This window comes from Dromiciops gliroides, chromosome 1 (genome assembly GCF_019393635.1).
Source record: "Dromiciops gliroides isolate mDroGli1 chromosome 1, mDroGli1.pri, whole genome shotgun sequence".
NCBI lineage: Eukaryota > Metazoa > Chordata > Mammalia > Microbiotheria > Microbiotheriidae > Dromiciops > Dromiciops gliroides.
This window is the reverse complement of record NC_057861.1, coordinates 22449704-22464825: the sequence shown is the minus strand read 5'-3', so window position 1 is coordinate 22464825 and position 15122 is coordinate 22449704. Positions and strand designations below refer to the sequence as shown.

At 40.6% G+C, this 15122-nt stretch overlaps 1 protein-coding gene across 3 annotated transcripts in view; it reads left to right on the top strand.

The window, feature by feature from the left end:
• Positions 1–15122, top strand: part of FBXW8 (F-box and WD repeat domain containing 8) — a 117331-nt gene that overhangs the window by 62234 nt on the left and 39975 nt on the right. For all 3 annotated transcript variants that reach the window (XM_043976826.1, XM_043976825.1, XM_043976824.1), the window contains 2 exons: positions 11786–11982; positions 14632–14838. In XM_043976826.1, coding sequence (XP_043832761.1) covers positions 11786–11982; positions 14632–14838 — 404 coding nt within the window. The remainder of the gene's footprint in view (positions 1–11785; positions 11983–14631; positions 14839–15122) is intronic.

The window sequence follows — 15122 nt, the reverse complement described above, 5'->3', positions numbered from 1 at the left end:
TTCTCTGGTGCTGTAAGAGGGGCCTGTCAGGATGGAGGCTCACAGGTCCTCTGGGTGCTGTCCCAGGTACTATCTGCAGACCCTGACATGAAGCCTCTCTTTACTTTCCCGTGTTTGCATTCCCCCTCATTTTGGTTTGGCTCACCTAAAAAAGACCCAGCTTTTACTTTTGTGTATTGTTCTTTTTCTCTCTCTCACTAAATATTCTTATCATTAACAAATGAGATATTGTTCTCAGGATCATCTCAGAGAATTAAGCTTCTTTCACCTGGGCTAAGGAGATACTGTCAGGAAAAAGCCCCGACCCCTGTTTTTACTTTATTGATTAACAGCCCGTGTTCTCTATTTGTATTTAAACCTTGCCAAGAGGTCTGTCTAGACTTCATCTACCTTTTTGCTCGACCCCTGTGGAGGATTTTGGGAGGATGTGGACAAGGGTCACTCGGGATGGTGTCCACACCATGCAGTGCCATTGAAACATCAAAGAGAGGAGACAAATAGGAGGGCTCTGAGTTTGCTTGCTGTGCTATCATACCTAACCCAGAATACTTTGTGATAGAGTTTTTCATTGCTTTCATTGCACACAGCAGCCTACTGTTACAGGTGAGCTATATTTGTGTTGGATGGAAAGGTCTCTTGTGAACTTTGGAGTTGACTTGTCAGGTTATATTCATCTGATTTGGGGAATGATGGCTGCTCTTTATCCATTTGCATTACTTGTTTTCCATTTGCTCCTGGGGGAGGAAAAAATAGTTGAGGAATGACTCTAGTGAAAGGATTAGGGATTCAAAGCCTTCCATGCCATCAAAAACCTTCCTGATTAGCTGAGAACAAGCATGGGATTGTATGCAGAAATTGGTTGGTCCTTATTCAGAGAGTCCACGTGGGCAGACTGGACATGACTATATTTTTAGATGGGAATAGAAGCACTGGACTTCCCATCCCAGAGAAGATTACAAGCCAACATAGGCTTAGAAAACTTTAGTTAAGGCTTAGGTTGGAAAGCCTACTTAATACTTAATCTGAGACTGAATTGATTTCTTTTATATATACACTTCTAATTATTTTATCATACTACACTATTTCAAAAATTGGCATGTCCTCTTTCCCCTTACAAATAATCTCGAGAAAATATACTTCTGTGGTCTATAAAATCTGAAAATGAATTTCTGGGGCAGCTAGGTGGTGCAGTGGATAAAGCCCTGGATTCATGAGGACCTGAGTTCAAATCCAGCCTCAGACACATGACACTTACTAGCTGTGTGATCCTGGGCAAGTCACTTAACCCTCATTGCCCCACAGAAAAATAAAAAATAAATGGATTTCTGAAAATCCTAAAATTTCCATTGAAAACCTTGAGACCATTCATCAAAGATTACCCTTTACCTCCTCCTCATCTCCCATCACTCAGATGGTTTCTCCTGCTACCTCCTCCTTCATTTGTCTCACATGAACATGTGGCTCTCTTCCTTGCAAAGGCAAACCCTTTTGCATGTACACATGATTCTATTCCATCCCATCTTCTTTAATAGATTACCCCCTCTATTATCCCTACTCTCTCACTAATGTTCAGTCTCTCTTTGCTTACTGGCTGCTTTCCTGCCGCCTACAAATGTGCCCGTTTCTCCCCCAGCCTCAAAAAGCCCTCATTGATTCAACCTTCCCCACTACCTAAGGTCTTGTGGCTTTCATCCCTTTTGTGGCTAACCTCCTTCAGAAAAGCTGCCTATGATTAGTGCATCCACTTTCCTTACCCTTTTCTTTTTCTTTTTCTTTTTTTTTTTTTAAAGTGAGGCCATTGGGGTTAAGTGACTTGCCCAGGGTCACACAGCTAGCAAGTGTTAAGTGTCTGAGGCTGGACCTGAACTCAGGTACTCCTGACTCCAGGGCCAGTGCTCCATCCACTGCGCCACCCAGCTGCCCCTCCTTACCCTTTTCTAAACCCTCTGCAGTCTGGTTTCCAACCTCAGAACCTGCTCTCTCTCAAGTTGCCAAGGATCTCTTAATTGCCATCTACTGGCTTTTTCTCAATCTTCATCCTTCACCTCCCTGTAGTGTTTTACACTGAATCACTATTCTCCTTGACAGACTCTTTCCAGACTTTGTGACCTGGCTCTTTCCCAGTTCTCCTACTTGCCTGATCATTCCTTCTCAGTTTCCTTTGCTGGATCTTCCTCCAGGGCATACTGCTGACTTATAGGTGTCCCCTGAGGCACCTCTTCTCTCTCTGTACTGTTTCACTTGGTGACCTCAGCAGCTCTCATGGGGTTAGCTATCATCTGCCTCTCTGCTGATGATTCTTAGATGTATTTATCCAGCCCTAACCTCTCTCTTCACTTCCACGTGTCTTTTAGAGATCTCAGACTCAACATGTCCAAAAGAGAACTCATTCTCTCCCCCTCCTAAACTCCCTATTTCCAGTTTTCTTCCCAGTCTCCAGGGCTGGTAACCTTGGTGTCTTTCTCAGCTCCTCACTTACACTCACTCCACAGATTCAGTCTGTTGTCATTTTGTCTACCTTCACAACATCTCTTGTATATGCCCCCTTCTCTCAACTCACACAGCCCGTGGCCCCCCCCCCCCCCCCTGGACTGGCTCAGCTCAGTGGCCCCATTAGCAGGTCTCCCTGCCTGAAACCTCTCCTTATTTTTTTTTTTTTTTGCGGGGCAATGGGGGTTACGTGACTTGCCCAGGGTCACACAGCTAGTAAGTGTCAAGTGTCTGAGGCTGGATTTGAACTCAGGTACTCCTGAATCTAGGGCCAGTGCTTAATTCACTGTGCTACCTAGCTGCCCCCCCCCCCTCCTTATTCTAATGCGTCCTCTACTCAGCTGCCAAAGAGGTCTTCTGATGCATGGACTTGACAATGGCACCTATTCTTTTTTTTATCATAGAAGTATTTTATTATTTTCTAGTTACTTGTAGAGATAGTTTTCAACATTTGTTTGTTTGTTTTTTACATATAAGGTATTTTATTTTTTCCGTTACATGTAAAGATAGTTCTCAACTTTTGTTTATACAAGCTTTACAATTTCAGATTTTTCTCCCTCCCTCCCTTCCCTCCCCCCTCCCCTAGACAGCAGGTAATCTGATATAGGTTATATCTATATATCTATATACATATACATATAGATATATATACACACATATATATATACACATAATAACATTAATCCTATTTCTGCATTAATCCTGTTACAAGAGAAAAAATCAGAGCAGTAATGCAAAACCTCAAAATAGAAAAAAACAACAGCACCCAAAACAAAAGAAATAGTATGGTTCAATCAGCATCTATACTCTACAGTTCTTTTTTTTTTTTCTTGGATTTGGAGATCCTCTTCTATCATGAGTTCCCTGGAACTCTTCTGTACCATTGCATTGGTGAGAAAAATATAGTCCATCACAGTAGGTCAACACTCAATCAACATTTGTTTTTATAAGAGTTCTAGTTCCAATTTTTTCTCCCTTCCTTCCTCCTTCCCCAAGATAGTAAGTAATCTGATATAGGTCATACATGTACATTCACATTAAACACATTCCTGCATTAGTCATGTTGTGAAAGAAGATTCAGAGCAAAAGGGAAAAACCTCAAAAAAGAAAAAAAAATAAAAACAGTATGGTTCAATCTATATCTAGATTCCACAGTTCTTTTTTCTGGATTTGGAGAGCATTTTCAATCATGAGTCCTTTGGATTTATCTTGGACCATTGTATTGCTGAGAAGAGTCAAGTCTATCACAGTTGATCATCACACAATGTTGCTGTTACTGTGTACAGTGTTCTCCTGGTTCTGCTCCTCTCAGCATCAGTTCATGTAAGTCTTTCCAGGTTTCTCTGAACTCCTCCTGCTCATTGTTTCTTACAGCACAATAGTTTTCCATTACATTCATATACCACAACTTGTTCAGCCATTCCCCAGTTGATGGGCATCCCCATAATTTCCATTTCTTTGAACAGCACCCATTCTGATTCATTAAACTCCACTGGTTCCCCATTGCCTCCAAAATCCAATAGAAAATCTCCTCCTTGGCTTTTGAAGCCTTTTACACACCTTTCTGTTCTTATGCTTTTTCTCCCCTCCACAAACTGTGATCCAGTAACACTGAGCTTCTCGCTGTTCTTCTCACAAGGGCACTTTCATCTCCAGACTCTGGGCCTTTTCACTGAATGTCCTCAGGACCTGAAATACTCTTCCTCCTTACTTTTATCTCTTGGCTTCCCTGAATTCTTTTAAAACTCAGCTCAAGTCCCATGTTCTGCAAGAGACCTTTCATTGTCTCCCCCTACCCTTACCCCACCCCCACTTGTAGAGATTACCTTTTCTCGGTTTGACAACTTCATTGAGGTTTAGCCTAGGATTCTTTGGAATTAAGAGAGGATGATGTTATAAGGAGGCAGCTATGTGGAGCATCGGATAGAGTGCTGGGCCTGGAGTCAGGAAGAATCAGCTTTCTGAATTCAAATCTGGCCTCAGACTTGTCTGGGCAAGTCACAACCCCATTTGCATCCATTTTGTCATCTGAAAAATGAGAGGGAGAAAGAAATAGCAATGCACTCCAGTATCTTTGACATGAAAACCCCAGAGCCAGTTGCCAAAGAGTCAGAAACAACTGGAAAATGAGCGATATTAGTTACAAGATTTCCTTGATGCTTCAGAAAACATTTGTCCTGGCATTTTTGAAGCTAGAAGGGACCTTAGAAGTCATCCAGTCCATTCCAGGGAACTCATGATAGAAGAGGATCTCCAAATCCAAGAAAAAAAAAAAAGAACCGTGGGGCATAGATGCTGAATGAACCATACTATTTCCTATTGTTATGGTGGGAAAATGGGGTACGGGTTGGGGTTAGGGTATGGGGTTCTTGGGAATTCCTCTTTAAAGAATTACACCCTCTTGCACACAAAACTTAGTTAGAATAAGGTGATAGTTTATTTAGGAGCAAGGGAAAGGAAGGGTGGGGGGAGGGAAACCATGAAAGAAATCCTTGGACTTTTCATGGGAAGATTTGGCATAAAGCACATGGCTCAGAGGTACCAAATCTCCTCAAACAGGAGACTGGAAGGTACTTTTATAGAGGACTGATGGGGGTGGACCATCTGCCCGTGAAAAGTTCCTTTAGTGAGAGAGGACCATCCCCCACTGGTGGTAGCTGGGGGAATTGGGTGAGGGGTGGCTACTCTTCAGAACACAAAGGCCGAAGCCACACCCAAACTTATCTCCCCAGGGTAAGGGAGACCAGAATGAAGGGTAGGAATCCTAAGCTAGCTCAGTCCGGTTTGGTTCAGCTTATCTGTCCTCTGGTTTAATTTCTCAAGGAGAAGATTCCTTGGTGTGCCCCAGAGAACTTCTGGGGTGCTCTGCACCCCATAACACTATGTTTTTGGTGCTGTTGTGTTTTTTTTTCTATTTTGAGGTCTTTCATCATTGCTCTGATTTTTTCTCATAACAGGACTAATGCAGAAATAGGATTAATGTTATTATGTGTATATATATGTGTGTATATCTATATCTATATATGTATATATGGGCTATTTTTTTTTTCAGGGCAATGGGGGTTAAGTGACTTGCCCAGGGTCACACAGCTAGTAAGTGTCATGTGTCTGAGGCCGGATTTGAACTCAGGTCCTCCTGACTCCAGGGCCGGTGCTTTAACCACTGTGCCACCTAGCTGCCCCCTCTATATGTATATAGATATATAGATATATAGATATAACCTATATCAGATAACCTGCTGTCTAGGGGAGGGAAGGAGAAAAATCTGAAATTGGAAAGCTTGGATAAACAAAAGTTGAGAACTATCTTTACATGTAACGGACAAAAGAAAATACCTTACATGTAAAAAAAAAAAAAGTCATCCAGTCCAAATCCATCATCGGAAGCCTGTGGCCACAGGAATGAAGTCATTTGCCTAGGGTTCTACAGCTTATCCCTAGCAGAACTCGGCTCCAAAGCCAGTTCCTCTTACTTCAGGTCCATCCATCTCTCTACTGCACACTTTGCCAGTGTGCATGTGAAATCAGTTCAATTCAACAAGCATTTATTAGGCTCCTACTATGATCCTGGCACTGTGTTAGGTGCTGGGAATACAGTGGAAAACCCCCCCAAGAAAATAAGCTTTGTCTTTAAGTAGCTGACATTCCACTGATGTCGAAATAATACATACTAAGTAATCTATAGCATAAAAATATGAGTGGTTTTGGTCATGTGCATCAACCAAATATCCATGGAATTATAATCATTTACTAGGATATGCTTCCAGCTTTATGGAAGTAGTGGACATTGGACTGGAAGTCATTTTGCTTTCTGCCTGTTTAATTGGTTGTTGTGGCCCAAATATGATAAATTCTCCCAGGGGCAGTGGTGGGTATGAGGTGTATTCTCAGCAATGGCATCTGGGTAAGAAAGACCAGCCAACAAACATTTACCAAGTACCTACTCTGCATTGACCTAGATGTGATCCTCAAGCAGCTTGTGCTTTAGTAGGATAGAAAGTCTGAGTCCTACATTGGTACTTGGGGGCGGGCAGGAGAAAGGCCTCTGGAACTTTGGGGAGAAGCTCTTATGGAAGACTGAAGTGAAGGTGGAGTTTAGAGTTTGACAGTCAGAGGGGTGTGGCAGAGTCCAGATGGATGAAGGGATAGATCCAGGAAAGGCTCTTCTGCTGCCTGTGGGGCTGCCTCAAAATAAGGGCAGGAAGAAGCATTTGGAAATGAAGCATTAACTAGATTTTGGTAAACCACCGCCTTGGATTCATAGAGTCTGGTCGAATTTCAAAAGGTCTCCCTGCTCACTCCTCACCTCGTTTTGTTCTTTCAAATGAAAAAAGGAAAATAAAGGGCACATAGGACAGAATCAAAGAAGTGTGATTCATTGGCAAATGTAGGTAGTTTCCCATGTTCATCATGGTATGATAACAGCACACTGCACTGGAGAGTTAAAGCAACTCCTGACTCCAATAAGAGGGATCTTTGTCATTTCTGATCATGTCCTGATTCTGCTGTCAGAGGGAAATGCTTGTAAACCAACCTACGAGTTTACTCTTCTGTTGTTATTTCTATTGTTTTAGGACTGTATGTTATTTTGTGGTAAAAGCCCCTGTCCAAAGTACTTATAGTTGAAAGAAACAGTATATTGAACAGAGAACAAAAGACCGAGAAGAGACTGCCAAGGGAAGATAGATGTAAAGCCCACATGTATGTTCTAGGGATAAGAAGTAGCAGGAAAATAGACATAAATTTATGGATGAACAAAAGAGAAATTAGCAATGCTGAGTGGTTTGATATTTAGTGAGTATTATACGATATTATGTTATGTTATGTTATCTATTATTCCAAGCATCATATAGAACTTACAAAAATATAAAGTTCCTATTCAGATTCACAAAATTCTGGGTCATGTAATTGTCTCTTTTTTGTTTTTTTTTTTTTTTTTTTGAGGGCAATGAGGGTTAAGTGACTTGCCCAGGGTCACACAGCTAGTTAAGTGTCAAGTGTCTGAGGCTGGATTTGAACTCAGGTCCTCCTGAATCCAAGGCCAGTGCTTTATCCACTGCGCCACCTAGCTGCCCCCTATGTAATTGTCTCTTAATGGATTTGGGGGAACAGATCGAACTGGAACTAGCAGTGCAAGTGGGGCTAGTCTGGAGAGGACCCTATTTTATCAGTCCCATGCTCTGTTGAATCAGGATACATTTTTGGTAGTGGGATTTTGAATGGATAGGAAGACATGACTTGGTATAGAGGAACTAAACAAACTGAGTGGGTTTACTACTTGTCTGTCATTTACAAGCACTGTGACAGTGCTGGAGAGACAAAGATGGAAAACTCTGGGGGTCCTTCCCCGAAGGAGTTTCCAGTCAATTGAATGTCCTGTCCCCCGCCACCCCTCCCCCCCAGTCTAGCCCTGCCCTGGCCTGTAATAAGTAATTAATAACAGTCAGAAGGCTTTTATGTAATGCTTACTCTGACCCACACACTGTGGTGATAGCATAGAGATACCAAGACAAAATGGAAAAGTCCTTTCAGAGTCGGGGAAGTGATCTCTATACAGGAGGTGATCCATACAGAGCTACAAAATAAGTACAGAGTATTTGTGGGGCAGGAGTGGGGGACTGCAAATGAGGATCAGGAAAGGGCTTATGGGGATAGCTTTTGAATGCTTATTGAATTGAATTGCAGTCTTATGGAAGTAGAGTGGATAAAACATACTTGTGGGATAAGAAGGAGAAGGGTTGAGATCAAAGAAGAGATCACTTCCAGCAAAACAAATCAGGGTAAACTTCATGGACAAGGTGGCACCAGGCTAGGCTTAAGAAAGAGGACTCTATTCTTCACTTCCTTAAATGATTCTAGAACACAGATTCTTAACCTGGGATTCATGAACTTGTTTTTTAAAAAATATTTTGATAACTGTCTTTCTTTCTTTCTTTCTTTCTTTCTTTCTTTCTTTCTTTCTTTCTTTCTTTCTTTCTTTCTTTCTTTCTTTCTTTCTTTCTTTCTTTCTTTCTTTCCTTCCTTCCTTCCTTCCTTCCTTCCTTCCTTCCTTCCTTCCTTCCTTCCTTCCTTCCTTCCTTCCTTCCTTCCTTCCTTCCTTCCTTCCTTCTTTCTTTCTTTCTTTCTTTCTTTCTTTCTTTCTTTCTTTCTTTCTTTCTTTCTTTCTTCCTTTCTTCCTTTCCTTCTTTCTTTCTTTCCTTCCTTCTTTCTTTCTTTCCTTCCTTCCTTCTTTCTTTCTTTCCTTCTTTCTTTCTTTCTTTCTTTCTTTCTTTCCTTCTTTCTTTCTTTCCTTCTTTCTTTCTTTCTTTCTTTCTTTCTTTCTTTCTTTCTTTCTTTCTTTCTTTCTTTCTTTCTTTCTTTCTTTCTTTCTTTCTTTCTTTCTTTCTTTCTTTCTTTCTTTCTTTCTTTCCTTCCTTCCTTCCTTCCTTCCTTCTTTCTTTCTTTCTTTCTTTCTTTCTTTCTTTCTTTCTTTCTTTCTTTCTTTCTTTCTTTCTTTCGCAGGGCAATGAGGGTTAAGTGACTTTCCCAGGGTCACACAGCTAGTAAATGTCAAGTGTCTGAGGTGGGATCTGAACTCAGGTCCTCCTGAATCCAGGGCTGGTGCTTTATCTACTGCACCACCTAGCTGCTCCCCCCCTCCCAATAACTGTATTTCAGTAGAATTTGTTTCCTTTATAATACTATACATTTTATTCTATGCATTTACATATGCATATTATGCATGATTCTGAGGAGAGATCCATAGGCTTCAGCAGCATGAAAAAGTTAGAAATTAGAAAAGGCCTGGTGCCCACTCAGGGTGGGCAGCAGCAACTTTCAAGAGAACAGGATAGAGAAGCCTGCTGTAAGGGGGCTGGAGGAGAGAGTGCCTTGCTCTTGCTCTTCCTGCTTCTTCCAGAAATGCCCCAAAGAAAGAAACGTAAGCAAGAAGAAGGGATGCCCACAAGGTCAGTGGCCTTGTCAGAGGCCTGCAGCATGATACCCAGCATTACTCATTTATCCGTTCCATTGTCTTCAGCGTCCATGCGGCCATTTCTGTACTTGAACTCCAGGGTGCTTGTGACTGCAGATCCCCTCAGGGTTCACCTCTGTCTTCAGAAGTGATTTAGTCAGACATCCCCACCTCTCATGCACCTTGACCCAGGACTCTGCAGAGAGCTATCACCAAGGAGGGGTAAGGGCCTGTGCACTGCAGAGCCAAGGACCTAGAAGAGAGGTCAAGAAGGACAAGGGCAGAGGAGCGGATGAACCCTACTCTCACTGTGTACCATCACACAGTTAAAAAGCTGTCAGATAAACTGCAGAAAGTGTAACAAGTCTAAGAGGTGAAGCAAGCCCAGGCAGTGAGATAGAGTAAAGGAATAATTCATTTAAACATTAATTTTTAAAAATTCTTTAAATTCTTGTGAAGAAGAAGGCCTTGTCATGGATTCTTTTTTTGTTTGTTTTGTTTTTGTTTTTGTTTCTTGTGCCCAGCAATGAGGGTTAAGTGACTTGCCCAGGATCACACAGCTAGTGTCAAGTGTTTGATGCTGGATTTGAACTCAGGTCCTCCTGAATACCATGCTGGTGCTTTATCCATTGCTCTACCTAGCTGTCCCCCCTGTTGTCATGGATGAGAGAGAGAGAGAGAGAGAGAGAGAGAGAGAGAGAGAGAGAGAGAGAGAGAGAGAGAACAAGAACAAAAAAATAGGCCTCAGCCTCAAGGAATATAAGTAACAAACAGCAGAGAGGGGAAACCCAAGAGCTTTTCCTAATAAGGACATTATAATTTTGTTATATTTACCACTCTGATAAGTGTGAGGTGATACCTCAGAGTTGTTTTAATTTGCATTTCTCTGATCAGTAGTGATCTTGAGCATTTTTTTCATATGATGATATATCTATATATATCTTTGGTTTCTTTGTCTGAAAACTGCCTGTTTTTATCCTTTTATCATTTGGGGAATGACTTGTATTTTTATAAATCTGACTCTGTTCTCTATATATTCGAGAAATCAAGTTTTCTTGTACAAAATGACAAATACAGTAATGTTTTACATAATCATACATGTATAACCCATATATGATTGCTTGCTGCCTCAGGGAGAGGGGAGGGAAGGAAGGAGGGATAAAAATAGGAACCCTAAACTATAAATAAAAATATTTATTACATTAAAATAAAAGACATTACAGATATTTTGACAAAGATGCCTGTAAAGAAGACAAGGATTTCTAGAAGGAAAAGCAAAATGGTCTAATAAATTGTACTGGATCTGAGGAAATGAAGGTAGAATCACTTCAAGAAACACCAGAATGATCCAGAAATGCAATGAAAGAGTCAAAAGGAAAGATAACAAAAAAGTGAGGAAATTGGGATAGAAATTAGATTCTCAAAAGAGATCAGGAAAACAAACTGGAGTAGAACAGTGACCACAAAAAAGAAAGCAGAAGAAAAGCGAAAGGTAAAAAAGATGGAAAAGTTTGTAAAAAGGGTAGAAATAATCATTAATGAGGTGAACAAATAGCAAAGCTCTTTAGAAAATACAGTGGTTTGAGCATGGGTATCATGTACCAGTAAACTAAAGGTTAATTTCAGTTTCCTCTAGACTCTTTGGGAAACTTTAGAACTCCTTATATTTCAGTTACACAGAAATCAACCCAGTTTGTAGGTCCCTGTTTTTCTATCTCTGTCACGCTTAATTTTTTTTATTACTATCCTTTGTTTTTGTTATTTCCAAATATATCCCCTTCTCCTACCCAGAGAGCAAATACCTTGTGGCAAAGAATAAAAAAGAGAAGGGGGAAAGAAGCAAAACTAATCACTATATCAGTCAAGTCTTGTAGTATATGCCTTATTCCACACCCTTAGTCCCGTCACCTCTGCAAAGAAAAGTTAGCTATGTTTTGTCGTCTATACTGTATCATTATAATTACACAGAATTATTTTTCATGTTATTCTTTCCATTTACATTGTGGCAGTTATTGTGTATATTGTTTTCTTGGTTCAATTTATTTCACTTTGTATCAGTTCACATAGGTCTTCCCATGAGTCTCTAAATTGTTTATAGTCATTGTTTCTTACAGGATAGAAATACCCCATTTCAGTCATGCACTTAGCTCAGTGCCCGACACACAGTAGGTGCTAAATAAATGTTGATGGATCAATTGATTGATATACCACAACTTGTTTAGCTATTTCCCTGTCAGTGGGGATCTACTTTATTTTCCAATTCTTTGTTACTACAAAAAAACTCCCCCAAACCTTACTCTTTTGAATAATTTAATGCATTGCTTATATTTTCTTTCTGCTCAGGGACTGTTAATGTTTGGAGTCTGATGATTGGTCGTGATCCGGTCCATTGCTACCAGCACAACCTAAGAATACAGGCATTGGCACTCAGCCTAGAGGGTGCCACAATTGCTACAGCATCTGGCTTTGAAGTCAGAGTGGAATGCCCCAATGAGAAGGGATATTGGGAAACAGCAGCTAATTTTGAAGTTCAGAAGTTGGTGAGTTTCTAGTTCAGTTACATTCTCTTCTACCCATATAATTGGTAGGTAGAATTGGCCCTAGAAGAGACCTTCTAGACAGGAGGAAAATGTTGAGCAGACTGGGAGTAATCATAGCCATTGAAGGCCTTGGTGCTATCTGTGCCTTGATGGACTAGTCCCTCACCCCTAGAAATCTGAGATCAGTTTCTGGCCCCAAACTCAAGTGAAAATGAGTGTTATAGTGTCATTCAAGTCCATATGGTGAGGGAGATTTCCCTCCCACTCTTTAATTAAAATTTTTTGGTCAAAATTAGACTGAAAATTGGCTTTCTTCATCCTAAGATTTTCTCACGTGGAATTAGGAGTAACTCTTGAGTGAACACAGATTTAAGTCAGTGTTAATTGGTTAATTGGTTGCCACAGGATGCCACATCTGAAGCTGTATTTTCTTTAGATTGTGGCTTACTTCAGACTGGTTCACAATCTAGTTTTTCTTCCTCTTTTTAAAAAACATACATTAATATGGTTGAAGAGTATTTGGAGGTGTGGAAGAAGAGTTGGACATGATTTGAATCTCTTTGATGAATTTGGATCTAATAGAAACAATCGGATTTTCGCATTAGAAAGAGTGAGCAGGAAAAAAAAATCAACAATGAGGTCATGATTCATAGGCTTGGATAGGAATAAGCCCTGATTCCCATCTCCTTCCCTCCTGGCAGAGATCTTGTTATGGTTGTGTGTATCTTTAAGTTCCTGGTGATTGGATCACACACATATATTTCTAACCATTTCATGATTAAACTTGGGTACTCATTGTAACTGCTTAAGAAGCTGTTGTTCTCGAAGGTGTTGGAAGTCCGCTTTGGTTGGTTTCTGGATGAAAATGGAAGTCTCGTTGTTTCTAGCTACCAAAAGGTATATCCTTGGTCTTCTGTGAAAAAACACTTAGTTGTCATGGAAAGCTGTTGTCATTACGGGCTCTTAAGACATGAAACTCTTTAATGTATATATATTCTTGTGCTCTCTGAAGGGTTTGTAGCTAGCTACCCATAAATGTCACAACCAGCTCACTGATGATTGGGACACACTTTAATTTCAACAAATTTTAAATTATCAACAGAGAGCCAAGCAGCTATCTGTCTTGATTCTGTAATGGGAAGGAGTAGTTTAGCAGAAGGAAGAAGGAAAGATTCTTTTTTTTTTTTTTTAGTGAGGCAATTGGGGTTAAGTGACTTGCCCAGGGTCACACAGCTAGTAAGTGTTAAGTGTCTGAGGCCGGATTTGAACTCAGGTACTCCTGACTCCAGGGCCAGTGCTCTATCCACTGTGCCACCTATCTGCCCCGAAAGATTCTTACTAAGAAGAAAACAAGCAACTATATTATGCGACAGCTTCTAAAACATGTTTTATTTCCATTTCAGAATGGGGGGAGAGGGAAGTTGTCACCAAATATTGTACTTTCTGCATTCCCTCCATCATCATGGTGTGCCATTTGTTTTTGTTTTTTTTCAGATAAGCAACATTTCAATGTTTGCAATGTTAGCCTGGGAAGCACATCCTTTGTGCTAGTTCCACAGGTTGGGGTGTTAAGAGTGTCATTCACACTGTAGGGATTGAGGTTCAGCAAGATAACCAGTGTTTGCTATCTTTCAAGCCCTCTTGGGTGGCCTTCAGAATTCAGGCTTTTGACCTCTTGGCCTACTGAGAGGGTAATGACATTTATATTCTTTATTCTTTTAAGAATATACAGTTTTTTGGGGCGGCTAGGTGGCGCAGTGGATAAAGAACTGGCCTTGGATTCAGGAGTACCTGAGTTCAAATCCGGCCTCAGACACTTGACTTACTAGCTGTGTGACCCTGGGCAAGTCACTTAACCCCCATTGCCCAGCAAAAAAAAAAAAAAGAATATACAGTGGTTTATGTCGAGAATTTTTTTTGTTTACTACAGCCATTCTATATAGTGAAAATTTCACACTAGGAAAAAATGTAGAAGTAGTTATTTACTGGTCATGTAGAATCAAAAATAGAGGGGCAGCTAGGTGGTGCAGTGGATAGAGCACTGGCCCTGGAGTCAGGAGGACCTGAGTTCAAATCCGGCCTCCGACACTTAACACTAGCTGTGTGACCCTGGGCAAGTCACTTAACCCCAATTGCCTCACTAAAAAAAAAAACAAAAAACCAACAACAAAAAAAATAGAAGCGTGCAAGTAACTCCTGCCTATAAAAGAGGAAAATTGACCTCTCCACCTTAGCACTACTTATACATTCATATAGATTAAGGGTTAGAGCAAGGATTATGGAATGTTGAAGTCCATATGCATTGCCTTATCTGTCAGTGAGGTGCTGCTTTGGGATGTTGGGCAGATCACTTAATTTTGACTTTTAATTTTTCATCTATGAATGTGACATGAACACAGTGGTGATAGAAGGTTATTTATTTATTTCCCATCATATGAAGATAAAATCTTTGTCAGACTCAAGAAACCACATATGACATGTGAAGAGCCAAAAAGATGCTTTGGAAGCTTTTAACTACTCATTTTGGGGTTTTGCTTTGTGTTAAAACACTGTTTTTGTCAATGTGGACCTGGCTGAACTTTTAAACTCTGATGTTAAGAGCCATTTCAGCTAAACTGTTAAGGATTTTCAAAACTTTTCTTTTAATAGGTCAGCTTGCTTCATCTGATTCCAGATGCTGGAAGATATCCGGTTGCTGTTGCAGCCGCTGAAGATGTTGTCTACCTTCTGAAAGCAGAGAACCCGAGCCGCGTTCTGCATTCTGTGTATGGCCAGCCTGTCACGTGTCTGGATGTCTCTTCTAAGGAAGCAGCCTTTGGTGTCAAAAGCTTAGGATGGATGAATGAAGGAAACAAGGTACAGAGAAGAGCCAGATGGCAGTTTAGAAAGAGAGAACTTGCCATTCTTTCAGAAGCTAATGAAAGAAATGGAATGATTCTGATAACACTTAGACCAGGGTGGAATCTGGGTTTTTGAAATTCAAAGAATCTTAGATTCAGAAGCTTTTATTTCAGCTGTCTACACTGTATGAGAATTCCCTCTATCATATCCATCAGCCAAGCTGCCACTGGGGTAAATAGCTCGGGTCTTTGATAAAATCTTTGCTATCCTTGCAATAGAAAGAAAATACTTGAAGAGTA